The sequence below is a fragment of the Carya illinoinensis genome, chromosome 9, assembly GCF_018687715.1.
Source record: "Carya illinoinensis cultivar Pawnee chromosome 9, C.illinoinensisPawnee_v1, whole genome shotgun sequence".
In the NCBI taxonomy this organism is placed as follows: Eukaryota; Viridiplantae; Streptophyta; class Magnoliopsida; order Fagales; family Juglandaceae; genus Carya; species Carya illinoinensis.
Genome location: NC_056760.1, coordinates 9,753,784 through 9,768,830, shown reverse-complemented (window position 1 = coordinate 9,768,830; position 15,047 = coordinate 9,753,784). Strand labels below are relative to the sequence as shown.

Below are 15,047 nucleotides of genomic sequence, written 5' to 3'. Positions count from 1 at the left end.
TAGCTAATTTGTGGAATGATTAGATCTTATAGCACTTTCGAGAAGAAGGAAAGAGAAATCTTGTTTAGAATTTCATTTTAAAATAAGGGGTAGCTTGTATTATTGTTTGCAAAAATGCCTTAAGATTAAAACAAAGTTGTCTCTATTATTTCTCAGAGAGGGAATTTTTGAATCCATATCAAATAATTTTGGATTGTTATTTGGAATAAAGCAAGTACTATTTCTTCTTATTATTTTTTTAAGATAAAAGTAATATTTCAAATATCCTAATGGGAAATGATAGGGATGACTGTTACATAATCTCTCTACATGGAACTACTATTTTATTTTTTTTATGGTAGTGTCCCAAAAGTGGCTTGTCTAATGGATCGCCGAGTCCGGTTAAATTGAATATGAGTACCTGTAACATGATAATGAACTTTACAAATAGAAATCTCAATCATTATCTTGAAATCAAATAATTGAGCATTGAAATTTATGTAGTTGCTTATATCTCAGCACTTGTCTAGACTTACAGAAGAATGAAGCAAAGAAAAGTCGAGGGGGATGGATGGATATCTCTATTTTAATACAATGAATTATCCTGCAATCGTGTATGCAAGACTTCGTCGGTAAAGTCTACCAGACCCTTTTTTTTTTTTATATCAATGTCTCGTCTCATCGACAGTGAGTCATCCAAATTGACTTAGGTTTTCCGCAGATCAACCACATGGTGGGTACGCTATCGTTCTTCTACACGTGGTGTTAATTTTGTGGACAACGTAATTTATCTAGTACATGACCTGCATCGCATTCCAATCTTGTAAGTTTCTCTTTAGGAAACTTTTCTTTTTTTTAAAAAAAAAAAAGGAATTTGTCTTTTGAAAACTAAGAGCTAGCTAGGATAAGCATAAGAGTAAAGTTTGGATAAGGTTTGGGATTAAAGAAATGTAAAACCAGGGTGGATTAGAGTTTGTTAGACAGATGAGACAAGTGAAAGGAAAAAAAATAAAAAGAGAAGACAACACAATTATATCCAGGTTTGAACACATTTTCATATATATAGCACCGAATTATTTTTGTACATAAACAAGAAGAAGAGCACAGGGATGTCCTGTACACACGATGGGGAAATGAATCACAATACAAGGCTAAGGCTGAAATCCAAAGCGTCGATCACCGTGGCCGGCCACGCGGTGGTATATATGTTGATTGTTCGACAGCAATTGCCCGGATTTTGCACAAATGGAACGGAATGAATCACCTTGGCCGGGAGTTCTCTCCTCAAATATGTTAAATCCAATTAATATGCTTTGGGTGGAGAAAATTAGCACCAATTAAACCAATTTGATCTGTTATTTCGTTTGGCTTGTTGAATATCTAGAAGTCCAGTACTTCTCAATTTCCTCAGCTGTTCTTCCAGGGATCCTTCCGGCAATCAGAGACCACCTGATCATCATGTGACATGTCAATATAGAATTCAGATTTTGAAAGCTCCAAATAGAATTTATAATAAGCTGCGTAAATATAAGAACGATAGCTAAAGAACCTTTCTCCAACCAGATTGAACATCCTTATGATAAGCATTTCCTCGTCTTCTGAGAACTCTAGCTTGGACGCTTCACTTGTTTCCTCTGGAATCAAGAAACCCATGAAAGATCATATAGGGAAACTTAATAGGAACTACCTTCTCTAAGGTCTAAGGACGTGCAAGGGAAATATAGAGCCACAAGAACGACAGTATAGATATATATATGCGACACAACTCACAAATAAACGAGAGAGAACTCATTAATATAAAAATAATTTTTTTTAAAAAAAGGGCAGGAATTAAAAACTGTATTAGAAATTTGGAATGTGAAAAGGAACCGAAAAAAAAAAGAGAGAGATGGAGAGAGAGCATAGAAATTAGTAATTATGGACAAAGGGGTACGTACCTGATCTAGAGTCGGCGAAAGTTTCACTGGAAGGGGTTTCATTCCTAACCCCATTGGAAGAAGAGTTTTCAGAGTCAGCCATGAGGCACAATTTTCTGGGAAATGAAATGAAGCCAGCAAAGCCAATGAATGGCTTTGTTTGTGAGGGCAACAGAGATGCTTCGTGTTAAGATATTAATAATAGGCGGAAGCAAAGAATGGTAGTTGAATAATGGGAACAGGCATTCGGCAGGGTCTTTAACAAAGTTGATAGGTAGCTGCAATATTATTATTGCTTAGTCACAAGGAAATTTCGATCATGTCTGGCAAGCATATATATATATATACATATATGTGTTTAACTGTACATTGTGCCCAACTTTGTCACGTTCATTGATTGACGCCTGTTGCATGGAAATATTTAATTTTTTGCCCCAATTTTTTGACCCATGAGAATCCATGAGTTCCACACAATATTTATGGAACTTGGTTTATATTATATCCACCCTAGAAATTTTTAGGTATTTATTCGCTGACGTTTGGCCCATGGGAATGCCTGGTGTGTTCCATGCATGTTAATTTACCCTTCCCTTCCATCGTTTTCCCGAACTCTCCTGTTGTTTAGATAAACATGAGTGCAAGCCAAGCCACAACAGAGAGAGAGAGAGAGAGCTCTTGGAGTGGTAGGGGTCACAGAAACTTACGTTTTGATTTGGGATATGTCGTGTTGTAGCCATCTACGATCTTCACGCAATAACTGTGTGGAGAAAAGATTCTGAGGAAGGATGCATGTTACTAGAGAACAAAATACAGCGTAAGAGTCAGAGTCAGTGTAGCCAATTCAGGACGCTCTGGATCACGACGTTTTACCAATGTATCACTACGGCCCCAACCCAGAAATTGTGAGGCCATAAGTTTGTATATGCAAATTAACAGATCGTTAAGAAATTGGAGGGCCGGCCAGCAGATATTTTGGATGCCATGCCAATCAAATAAAATGTCGCAAAAGCATCAGATCAGAATAAAATGATTTTGGATCATTGGAGAACGGATCAAAACATTTCCTTGGAATATTATTTCATCAACTTAATTTCCACCATTCTCTAATATTTGAGTTTTGTTATTCATCATCTTTACATATCATATATCATATTTCTTTTTTCTTCTCTTTTTAAATATTTGATATACGAATGATGAGTAGAAAAATTCAATTAGTTTAAGAAGAATAAAACTAGCTAAATAAAAAATAAAAAAAAATATAGTGTGGTATATATGTGAGAATAATGAATAGAATTTTTCAAAATATTTATCATCTGATTATCATAAAATCGATCCACCATGTCATATATTAAAACCTCGCAATATGTTAAAAATAATAATAATATATGATCATCCTACAATTAAACGCGATATGTAAATAAAAGTAATTTAAAATAATTTGGACGTACTGTAGTGTTGTAGCATGCCTTTATATATCCATAATCCGGTCAAGCTAAGCTAACCGTGATGATGACCCTAGCCATGCATATAATATTCTAAGGCCAATTTTGGAGGGAAGAATACCATTACCGTATAAGCATAAGCATGGCATAACTTTACATAATACATTAGATTTATTTTATAGAAAAATAATTTAAATTATAATATAATGTATAATAGCAAATTACGTCGGTTTATAATATCAATTTACAAATAGATCTTATAAAATAAAATTTATAAAAAGATATATAGCTCGTTTTAGATTGTGAAACTATTTTAGATATATATCTAATAACCATTTCAGTTTGTAAATTTAATTTTGTAAAATGTGTTTGTGAACCAAAATAGGACTCTCTTTGTCATCGATGTTTTATCTGTTGAGTCAATTCTTTCTACTTTCTAAAAGTCCAAAAACACAATTATCACTTCCCGATTTGAGATCAGTAGCCTCCACACTCCCACCCCTTCCGTCTCATTCCCACGTTCTTTTGTCTATAATTTAAGTGAAAGCGTTGTTTTTCGTCTTAAGTCAGAAAGTTTCGATCTATTACTTTTAAGCAACTAATGCACACCACAACACTCCATGGTTGTAGATCTTCTAGGTGAGCTCAAAATCTCTTCATATCAGTGTGTGGGGCAGCTTGCAGATAGTCAAGTGGGTTGTGAGTGCCATATAACGCTGCAAAACCACAAGGATTTAGTCCACGTGAAATTATTGATATCCACTAGGATAAACGGCCGTGAATATTGGTGCTTGTTGCTAACGATAAGAAGACTAGAAAGTAAAAGAAAAAACTACATCAATTGAACAAGAGATTTATATACTTTGGCAATGTGCCTATGGCCATGTAGCTTCAAATAATTTTAATCTCTTAAAAGTTGAATACACTATACAACATACAATATGCGGCCGTACAACATTACAATATATATATATGTGTGTGTGTACGCTGCAAAATCTTAATTAAGATAATTAGCACATAAACCTTAATTAGGGGTCGGGTCATACTGATTCAAGAGTTAAACCTGTAATAACGTCTCAATCTAATGATAATAAGAATTTAATAAAAATAATTGTATTGGACCTAATTATGTTTTATGAATCATTTTAGAATTACCCACAAATCGTTAACAGCTTATTGATGTAGTTAAATTTTTTTAATATTTATAGATCAAGTGAGCCTATATTTAATTCATATTTGGGTTAAGAATTTATTTCAAACTAAAAAATATTTATTAGACGAGTTGGCCTCATTTTGAAATTTAAGATCGGATTCCATACGTACCCACATATCCTCCATCGCACTATAAGGCTCTCTCTCTCTCTCTACATAATTCTCTTCCCCTCACGTTAGTCTCTCTATATCTCTCTCACAGCACCCTCTCACTCTCTCTACGTAAAGCTCCCTCCCACTCTAAGTAAAGCTCTCTCCCACTTTACGTAACTTGGTTTAGATCTAGGTTCCTATTTAGTTGTAATTATATTAAAAGTTTATGTATGTTACAGATTGATGATGTTCATATAAAAGGGTACGTGCTGTGGGTCTAATCATTACAAATTTTTTAAATTTTCATATAAAATATAATAAATAATATTAATTTGTCAAATCTCAATACAAAATTAATATTAAAAAAATTATATTATAATAATATTTTATTAATTAATATTTAAAACATCTCGTATCATCTAAATTATGTAACCAAACAGTGCCTTATTTCCCGCCATCCATGACAGATGCTTTCTTCGCAAAGGATTAGTCCACAAGAAAATCAGTTGTTGTCAAAACTTGTACAAGCTGCTGCAGGGAGTTGTATGGTATAGATGTTAACTTGTGAACTAGTTCTTTGTTGACTGGTGCAAGATAGCCGACTTTCAGGAAGGGGCTGCAACAACTATGCATTAAATGAGAAATGCATACCAATTTTAATACATGGTGGGGGTAGGGGCCTTGAATTAAGGTTTTTTTACTCAATGCTCAGAAAGTCTGCAAGTCAAAACAAGTTAGGCAATAAGAACAATCGACAAATTAAAAAGGGCAAAAACTGGTGGTGGATGGAGGAGTATGAGGCATGAGGCCAATACAATGCCTTCCTTCCTGTGTGCTAGATGCTTTTAATAATGAGGTTTTGACGGCGAGATTACACCAAGGTTGTTTACAATCGCCTTCAAATATTCATTTTTTTAAAAAACTGATATCAAAATCTTGGGCTGTTCAAATTAATACATATTATTATAAGCAGAGGTTTACCCACAGCAATCAAACAAGTTTAGATTTGAAAAACGTTTTATCTCGTTTCAATATATATTATAATCTTTTAAAAAAAATTTCACATAAATTTAATAAATAATTTATATTTTTTTAATTTTTAAAATAAAAATAATATTAAAAAATAATATTTTAATAACATTCTATTTAATTTTTATCTTTTATTTAAAATTATTTCACCTAATCTCACGATGTAAACCCGCTTAACTTTTCTGACCGAGACGTGAATCCAAAGGCATTAAGCAAGGAATAAAAAGCAGGCAACCATGTCAATCACGATTTACAACTAGGCCATGACTTGATCCCGGCTGTTGAATTCAATAAAAGTACGACACTCTTGAAATTGTGAAACACGTGAGGTTAATTTTACACAAATTGACAAGTAAGATGAAAATTTTAAATTAAAATAAAAATTTAAAATAATATTTTTAAATATTATTATTATTTTAAAATTTTTTAAAATTATATTAAAATTTAAATTATTTATTATATTTTATATAAAAATTAAAAAAAAATTATAATAATAAAATAAAAATTTAAGGTGAGATAAAAATAAATAATTGAATGATATCTTCCAAACCTGCCCTTAATCAATTATGGTTTGATAAAATTAATCCGTGACGGGAAAACGATAAAATCAGTATTGCTTGGGCCACATTTCTTTGTTCTTTTTTTTCTTTTGGTTTTCTTTTTAACTTCAGAACTTGTGTCGCAGTCGTCCCCCTCTCTTATCAAGTTTACTTGGTATGATTATTCAAGGAAAATGGAGGGATACTTAAATGACGACGGACTACTCAAATTCTACCCTAAATTCTTAAAAAATGAGCGTAGCTGTCATATCAAAACCCCAGAATAAAATTGCGTGTCGCTTTTCAGACGTTGTGACTGGCTTTACGCTTGCTATAATTCTCTCTTCGAGTTTACAATTTTAGAAGGCCTGACCTCTGATCTTCAAGTTCATCCAGAGGTAGGAACCTGAACAAATTTTTTTATTTTTTATTTGAAAAAATATAGTTATAATTATATACTAATCTATACAATATAATAAAAAATAAATTTTATTAAAAATATTATTAATTTAAATTTTAAAATATGAATAAATATACAGTAAAAAACTCTTTATTTTTTGTTTGTTTTGACGTTAAACAAAATCTAGAAAATCCGCTATAAGAGTTCCTTCAGGTTAAGTAGCCCTATTTCCAGAAAATAGGAACTCAGATGGCAAACATGCAGGAAAATTTCCTAGTACAAACAAACACCATAAGTAATTTATGGACGATAGATATTCAACAACACTAAAACATATTAATTTCATGAACGACAGAAATTCAACGTAAGTACTAAAATATAAAACTTCAAACCATATATTTATTTAGATGGCCTCAACAGGGCCTTAACCATTACGGTAATAATTGTATCATAACACAAACATTCAACATTTAAATTTATTTCTTAAAACACAAGATTCAGGGGAGCTTGGGGCCAATCCTTCAGAACCCACCACGGAGACGGAGGACAAGGTGAAGGGTAGACTCCTTCTGAATGTTGTAGTCCGCAAGGGTGCGACCATCCTCCAGCTGCTTGCCGGCAAATATAAGCCTCTGCTGGTCAGGTGGGATCCCCTCCTTGTCCTGGATCTTCGCCTTCACGTTGTCAATGGTGTCCGAGCTCTCCACCTCAAGGGTGATGGTCTTCCCGGTCAGGGTCTTCACGAAAATCTGCATGCCACCGCGGAGACGGAGCACCAGGTGGAGGGTGGATTCCTTCTGGATGTTGTAGTCGGCGAGGGTTCGGCCGTCCTCCAGCTGCTTTCCGGCGAAAATAAGCCTCTGCTGGTCCGGGGGGATGCCCTCCTTGTCCTGGATCTTGGCCTTCACGTTGTCGATGGTGTCCGAGCTCTCCACCTCCAGGGTGATGGTCTTCCCTGTCAAGGTCTTGACGAAGATTTGCATTCCTCCCCTGAGCCTCAAGACGAGGTGGAGGGTGGACTCCTTCTGGATGTTGTAGTCGGCAAGGGTACGGCCGTCCTCCAGCTGCTTGCCGGCAAAGATCAGCCTCTGCTGGTCCGGTGGGATGCCCTCCTTGTCCTGGATCTTGGCCTTGACATTATCGATGGTGTCAGAGCTCTCAACCTCCAAGGTGATAGTCTTTCCCGTGAGGGTCTTGACGAAGATCTGCATGCCACCGCGTAGACGGAGCACGAGATGGAGGGTGGATTCCTTCTGGATGTTGTAGTCGGCGAGAGTCCTGCCGTCCTCGAGCTGCTTTCCGGCGAAGATCAGCCTCTGCTGGTCCGGGGGGATGCCTTCCTTATCCTGGATCTTGGCCTTGACGTTGTCGATGGTGTCGGAGCTCTCCACCTCTAGGGTGATGGTCTTGCCGGTGAGAGTTTTCACGAAGATCTGCATCTGTGTAAAACAATATCATTCGAAAAACTTTTAGATACGACGAAGCAGCAATCTACCCAAGCTAGAAAATATAATCAGATATAAAATTTAAATTATGCACAAATTCCTACGTATATGGATCTACGAGATCTGACCAGAGAGGCTCAAACCCAAATTCTTAAAAAATTTCCGCTCAGATCTGTGGAACATATAGGATCAAGCAGATCTCATATAGGATCAAGCAGATCTCAAAACAGAAAACTTGTAAATTTCTGGAAAACTCAAAAACAAAAAGGCGATAAATCGAGTTGAATCTCTCCCACAACTTCTTATCCAAGATAGTGCAAACCTCGAACATAAAAAATAAATAAATATATCGATTTGAATATCTCCCAAACCTTATGCAAACATGCCGACATAAAAATCAATAACCCTAGAAACAACAAAGCGAGGAGAATCTACAAAGGAACAGAAAACAGAGGTAAAAAAGGTTACCTTGAACGAGTTTTGATTACTATGTGCTTGATTGTTGCTTTGAAAAGAAATAGATGAGAGGGGATTGCAGAATGGGGATCGCTTTATAGCGGTGGAGATAGGCAAGGTGGAAACGTAATTGGGGGACCCGTGAGCGGAAGGACCAACAAGAAAGCTACACGTATAGAATATGAGGTGTTATGCTCTGGTTTACACGGCAAGGCAAAAGGTTTCGTCAAATTTGATGTTTCCGTCCGTTTTGACGATGATTTCGAGGCAAACCACGTCGACGCTTAACGGTGGGTTAGGTTGGTGTTAAGTCACAATTAAAGAGGGGTGCCGTAGGCTGCTTCGGGATTCGGTTTTGACGGTGTTTGAACTAGGTTAGCTTTTGGTTTGATGGGTTTGTCCAATGGAAAGAGAGAGCCGGGGAGTGGGTGTCAAATGTCATTGTCATGTGGCCTTTTATTTTAATTTATAATTGTTTAAGCGTTACATAATCGCAAGTGGGCTTTGTTTATTGATTATCACCGGGCCCCGCCCGGAGCTGTCTGCTAGCTCCATCTGCAGATTCCTCCGAGGCGCCTAGCATAAGATGCTGTTCAGCTGACAATGAATAATGATAATGATATTTTATATTTTTTGTTTAAATTTCATATAAATAATTATTATATTAAAAATATATTAGTTTTTCTTTATTTGTATAATTACATTTCTACCCTTTTACTTTAATCTGATTTTTCATGAAAATACAAAACACACCAAAATTGATTCTCATGTTGCGAGAGAAAAGCTCCGAGTAAAGATGATCAAAACTCTTTATGTTGCTTCCCATTTTAAGCTTAGTGACATTTTCACAAAGATATTTGGGTCTCAACAATTCTATTCATTGCTTAGCAAGATGAGTGTTTTAGATATATATAGTCCATCTTGAGAGAACTATTAGAAATACATTAGTTTTTTTATATGTATAATTACATTTCTGCCCTTGTATTTTAGTACATGTAAATACTTCTTTTTTATCATAAATGACTTACTGAAAGAGACTTTTTGTCCAAATCTCTCTCTGTTTTTACTAGTTCATCAACTTAATCTTAAATCCATGACAGAACTCCAGTTATGTCATATTACGAATAATATTTTAATCTTAAAAAAATTAGCTCCATTATTTTCAATCAATAGTCCATTTATTGTTATTTTTATGCATTTATTAAATAATGATAATACTTTAAAATTTTTCTTATTCTTTTATCTTTGAAGGACAATTCTTTTCCTCGCTTGCCGTCTTGACTAAGCCAATTCTTCTTTCGAGCTGAGTTGAAAGTTCTTTTGGTTTCAAAGTTTCTTTGGCTCCACACAAATTTATTCAATGAAATCATCTTTTTTTTTTAATATTTTATTTTGATATCAAGACGGGGTATTTAAGAAGAGTCAACTTTTAAGGCTTATGGTAATTTAACAATAACCTCATGTAGACAGTTTTTAAGAATGTTGCTAACGTCATACTGTTTCGCGGAACTTTAGCTCAGCCCATTGACGATATATTGGAACGCGTTAAGGGCCCAAGGCCGATGTTATTGGGCCGGTTAGGCTTATGTGACTTCAAAAGTGGGTTATGTCTTGGGCCCCACCGATAGTTGTTTGTAGCTGCAGCAGTTACAACGTCCAATGCATTATTGCTATTAGTTTAGGTATAATTCAAAAAAAAAAAAAAAAAAAAAAAATTTCTCCAATAGTAACTTATTTTGCAAACAAATGCAAGTAGTATCATCACATACATTAATATTTGTTACTATTGGTATGCTTAAACTCGACTGGAAGTTGGAACTGGAAGAACTCAAACAAGATATAACTCGGACTCCTCGCCAATGCCATAATGCCACAGAAGCTGATGGTCATCAAGATCACAATCTTTGGGAAATTGGAGGCGCGCCAACGTGGTCGGAACGCCAGGCTTTGCATGAAGAATAGCTTTCAGGTCAGCCACTGTAGTCAAATCATTGACAATTATGTTGCACATCCGTTCGGAGCCTATCCTGACGCAAACGGAACATTTCTTGTGGAGTATAAGTGCACCCTCAACGGGAACTTGATAATGTCGCAAAGACAGTTCATCTATTTTCAGCCGTCGACCATTGTATGCCAGGTCTATCATCTCTGCTGGGATATGGAACTTTTTCTCCAACTCCGACTTCAGTTCCATGATTGTTTGAGCTCTTGGGACCTCCATACGATGGGGCACACCTAGGTGGACAACACTTATCCTTATGGTACCCTGCATGCAGCCCAATGACAACATTAACAACAGGTTCATCATTAATTTCTAATTAATTTTAATTAGTATCTTTAAAATCTAATATAATTCTGCATATATAAAAGAGAATGATCATATATAAATGTCATGATCAGACTAGAGTACTACTGCAAGGTTTTTGACATTAATATATATATTTTTCACATCAATTATAGGGTTAAAAATTGCATACCGAAGTATTGTGAGGATCCATTAGTGTATATCTCAGATGATATTATGATCGGCAATATTTCAAGTCTTTATAATATTATTAATATTCATGCCATAAGAGTGTGGTGCGTAGTTACATTGATGCCTTAAGCGTGATGATGAATACAATATATATACTTTAATTTCTTTCATGCAAATTTATGTCCCAACTACTCCCAACATCATGTGATCCGTTCAAAACGAGTTTCCAATGAAGACAAGTATCATGCATTGTGCAAAAAACCAATTGTTCATGCTCTTTTTAACTATTTCTTTGTCTAAAGAGTAAATCCTAACCCATGAAATTCGCACAATATAATTGCAACCTTAACTTTTCATAATTATATATATGCATATGTATATATATACGAGATTACAAATACCGAGACAAACTAGTTTTCAATATAATAAATACAACACTAACTCCTTGTATATTTATATTTTTGTATTAGAATAATTTTATTTATAAGACAGTGTGGAGAACACACTCTCCACACTATTAATATGACAATATTTGATTTTTAAACATATATTATACAAATTAAATAATACCATATCAACAGAATAGAGAATATTTCTTTTTTTTTACTAACTTATAAATATAATTTTTTTATTATATTTTTATTAATGTTAGTCTTTATTTGGGAAAAAAAAAAAAAAAAACAATGATCTTGATCCCCTCTCCCACTCTCGTACCACAAATACAATTAGCTGAGGGGCCACGTGTTGCGCATCTCAATCTCTCTTGTCACTTGAGAAGCCTGCAACCGAAGCAGGAACTAATTGCTCACCAAATTTATCTATGATTATGGCGGATTTCTAGGTAGAAATTATCTTATAATTTGTGATTCCTGTGTATTTATAATGAGAAATATTTTTCATTTTAAATTTTATCATCACTTGTCACACAAACTAGGTACCATATTTTACGTAGAAATTGCTTTAAGTAGTCGACATATAAAATCAGTTAAAGGTGTCGTATGATTGAGGATGACATATAAAATCTAATATTAATGCTGGCTTATAATTGACTTGATTATTGTATATGCTTAGCCGTGTAAGTGTGTTTTCTCAACTCGATTAAGGTCAAGACGTTTGGCTAATGCATTTGTAAGTGTGTTTTCTCCATCATGTATGTGTTGCCAATTCTTTCAAGTCAATAATACTCTGTTTCGGGATAATGAAAAGGATACATGAACAATAAGGAATATTAATCCTAATTCTTTTCGTTTTGCTATGCTGAAAAATGTCAAAAGAAGGATGTGATTCAAGATTGGTTTAATCCGAGGAAAGCCAGGCCTTCTTGCCTCCAACAAATAGTAAACACTCTGAAATATCTCTGGATAATTCATTATTCATGTGATATATCATATATATGCCTTAGCAATTAATCTATTAGCTGAAAATTATGATAACATCATCGCTCCAACTCCTTATTCTTCTAGAAATTTATAATTAACAACGAATGTCTAGATACGATGATACATGGGTTACGTGTCCAGGCAAGAATTCTACTGTATCACCCTGTTCAACCTGGTGCCACCTAAATGCTTTGTCATCCTCCATCGCTTCTTGCTTGTGAATAAAAAAATACTCCTCTGGAAGATCGAGTGTTGTGTCTGCTGCAACTTTTGTAGATCATTCCTGAGTCTACAACACGATCAAATTCATTCAACTCTACTGGGATTTTGCTCGTCTCGCAACTTGGCAACCAAATCAGTAATACTAATTCCAGAATCTGATCTGACACCCTCATACTAGTACTGGATCGTGCCAACGTGGTTGGTGACACTGATCTCAAACTCACTCTAATGTTTGAATCGTCAAAAAGCTTACAATCATGCAAAGATCTATTGTCTTGTAATTCAGCATCGCTAGAGTGAATCACCAAACCAAGTGTTGCACCTCCCTCAAACTCGCAATCACCTACCGGCGACAACACCATAACTCATGCATGCATGCTAAGACTCCATGGAGTCTAATTAATGACCACTTGGTCTTCGTGGGTTTAGTTGAGGTCCCAAAACGGCATGAACGAAGATCATGTATATTCAAATATGTTTCAAGATAAACAAGATCTCCTACAATTTATCGATCTTCTTTTTTTATTTGAGATTTTATTTCTTGTTACAAATTAGGTTATGTCGAATTGCCTCTCCTTTGACAACCCAATGGATTTGTTTTTAAGGTGTATAATCCATATTGCTTCTTTAATTAGTCGTTACATATATTGATTGGATTTGTGGCGCTATGGAATTGGGAGATGAAGACAGAGTATTGATTATATATACTGAAAGGCTATAATATACACGAGTTGACTGATATATAGAGATTGTAGTAGGAAGTGATCATTCAAACATTCAAAATCCCAACAAAATATATTATTTATCTTAAGAACCACCGGTTACACTCCCATTGAAGATTTCAATTGTATCTCCATGCCCAACATGGTGCCACCGAAATGATCTATCATCATCCATCACATTCTGCTCGTAAATGAAAAAATAACCCTCTGGAGGAAGATGAAAGTGTAGCCTCTGTTGCAACTTCTGCAGCTCCTTCCTTAGCTCCCCAACATTATCCGATGCATTCACCTCTACCGGAATCTTCTTCGTCCCACATTTTGGCAACACCATTAGCTTTAATTTCTTCGAACCCGCCGTAGTAGGCCCAGATCGTGTTGCTGTCAAAGAAGCAGTTGGGGACCCTTTAAAACTGACGTCGATATCTGAATTATCCGAAAGTTCATAATCACGTAAGGATCTTTGGTCTTGTAATTCAATACCGCTTGAGTGAATCACCAACCTGTTGGCTGGTACAGCTTCCATTTCTTGTATCTTTTCCTTCAACCGTCCAATCGTGTCGTTTACGTCCATTTCTATAGGGACGTGAACTTTGGACATCGGCATCTTTACGATGAGTTGGATTTTCTTGGGCTGCGAGTAGTTCTCAATTATCTCGACAGTGGCTTTATCGGAATCGGGAGTGATAACGAGCTGAATGTGGGAGTTTTGGAGGATTTCGGAGTGCTCCACATTGCGGTCGTCTTGGAGGACATGGCCTTTGAAGATTAGGATTTGCTTGTGAATGGGTATGCCTTGGTATTTTTGTACCTTTTCTTTGATCTCTAGGACAGAGTCGAAGAAACCCACTTCAATGGTGAATGGTTTTCCTCTCTGAGGCTCAAAAACCACATCCATTGTTGGATAACAAGGAAAGGAGAGGTGGGGTTTTCACTGTGTTAGACACAGTTTATGCATGCACGTATGGGTTTTGGGAAAGAGAAACAAAAAATTTGAATGATGGGATTGTTGTAACGGTATCCGATATTATCTAACTAACAGCCTAGATGTGTGGCGATTATGGTTAAATTTTCCTTAAAATACGTTTGACAATATAAGAGAAAAGAAAATGTTATATATACTTATAATTTTACACACACAAGAGAGAGATCTTTTGGTAAGCACTTTTGTTTAATTATTATTTTGCTGCAATTTTGGTAGTCAAGGCCACCTTGTATTGATTTCAAACCCCACTGTTCTTTCGACTATTTTCTTGTATAGTTGTATATGTCGATACCAACCCATGTAATTGGCATGAGTCACTAAAATTAGTGAAAATATTTTTCTCTAACACAGTCGAATAAACTCATTTCAATGGAGAAGGGTCTTCCTCTAAGGAGATGGCTGGTTTTCGTTGTGTGAGCGACAGAGAGTTATGCATGCATGCATTCGTGGGTGGGTTTTGCTAAAAGGTAGACAAACAGTATCCGATATTGTCTAACTAGAGTCGAGATTCGTGATGATCCTCCCTAAATTCCCTACATATTGGTTCCGAAATATAAGAGAGAATTTCACCTAAATATTTTCATCCAACGGGCGACTTTATCAGTGCCGGCATGAGAAACGAAAGAAACATGAGGGTCGGTAATCACTACAAGGGGAAATGCAAGAGAACCATCTTGGGAAGAGTAAGCAACTATGCATAAATACAAGAAATTATCGTTGCACTTTCTGCTATGATTGATTCAAGTTAGCTTAAC

General features: G+C 35.5%; 3 protein-coding genes across 4 annotated transcripts; all 3 read right to left on the bottom strand.

Moving 5' to 3' along the window:
- Nucleotides 1-1,014: 1,014 nt before the first annotated feature.
- LOC122276673 (MYB-like transcription factor ETC3) lies at nt 1,015-2,205 on the bottom strand. The gene is made up of 3 exons (XM_043086552.1): nt 1,917-2,205; nt 1,529-1,613; nt 1,015-1,428 (listed from the first exon to the last, which is right to left on the bottom strand). The coding sequence occupies exons 1-3, from the start codon at nt 1,996-1,998 to the stop codon at nt 1,335-1,337; spliced, it is 261 nt and encodes an 86-aa protein (XP_042942486.1). The 5' UTR covers nt 1,999-2,205; the 3' UTR covers nt 1,015-1,334.
- A 4,719-nt stretch (nt 2,206-6,924) lies between these two features.
- On the bottom strand, nt 6,925-8,683 carry LOC122275812 (polyubiquitin). 2 transcript variants are annotated; one of them, XM_043085083.1, is made up of 2 exons: nt 8,524-8,683; nt 6,925-8,049 (listed from the first exon to the last, which is right to left on the bottom strand). In XM_043085083.1, the coding sequence occupies exon 2, from the start codon at nt 8,047-8,049 to the stop codon at nt 7,132-7,134; it is 918 nt and encodes a 305-aa protein (XP_042941017.1). In that variant the 5' UTR covers nt 8,524-8,683; the 3' UTR covers nt 6,925-7,131. The 2 variants fall into 2 exon arrangements, with proteins under 2 accessions (XP_042941017.1, XP_042941016.1); XM_043085082.1 differs by lacking the exon at nt 8,524-8,683 and adding an exon at nt 8,427-8,462.
- Nucleotides 8,684-13,368: 4,685 nt separating this feature from the next.
- On the bottom strand, nt 13,369-14,276 carry LOC122275814 (ubiquitin domain-containing protein 7SL RNA1-like). The gene has a single exon (XM_043085084.1). The coding sequence runs from the start codon at nt 14,203-14,205 to the stop codon at nt 13,396-13,398; it is 810 nt and encodes a 269-aa protein (XP_042941018.1). The 5' UTR covers nt 14,206-14,276; the 3' UTR covers nt 13,369-13,395.
- Nucleotides 14,277-15,047: the final 771 nt, after the last annotated feature.

Excerpts from the sequence above, each read along its gene's own strand:
- LOC122276673 (XM_043086552.1), bottom strand. The coding sequence starts at position 1,998 with ATGGCTGACTCTGAAAACTCTTCTTCCAATGGGGTTAGGAATGAAACC. Across the intron at positions 1,614-1,916 it reads TTTCGCCGACTCTAGATCAG|AGGAAACAAGTGAAGCGTCC; the intron begins GTACGTACCCCT and ends TCTTGATTCCAG. Across the intron at positions 1,429-1,528 it reads TTCAATCTGGTTGGAGAAAG|GTGGTCTCTGATTGCCGGAA; the intron begins GTTCTTTAGCTA and ends CATGATGATCAG.
- LOC122275812 (XM_043085082.1), bottom strand. The coding sequence starts at position 8,447 with ATGTCGGCATGTTTGCATAAG. Across the intron at positions 8,050-8,426 it reads TGTCGGCATGTTTGCATAAG|ATGCAGATCTTCGTGAAAAC; the intron begins GTTTGGGAGATA and ends TGTTTTACACAG.
- LOC122275814 (XM_043085084.1), bottom strand. The coding sequence starts at position 14,205 with ATGGATGTGGTTTTTGAGCCTCAGAGAGGAAAACCATTCACCATTGAA.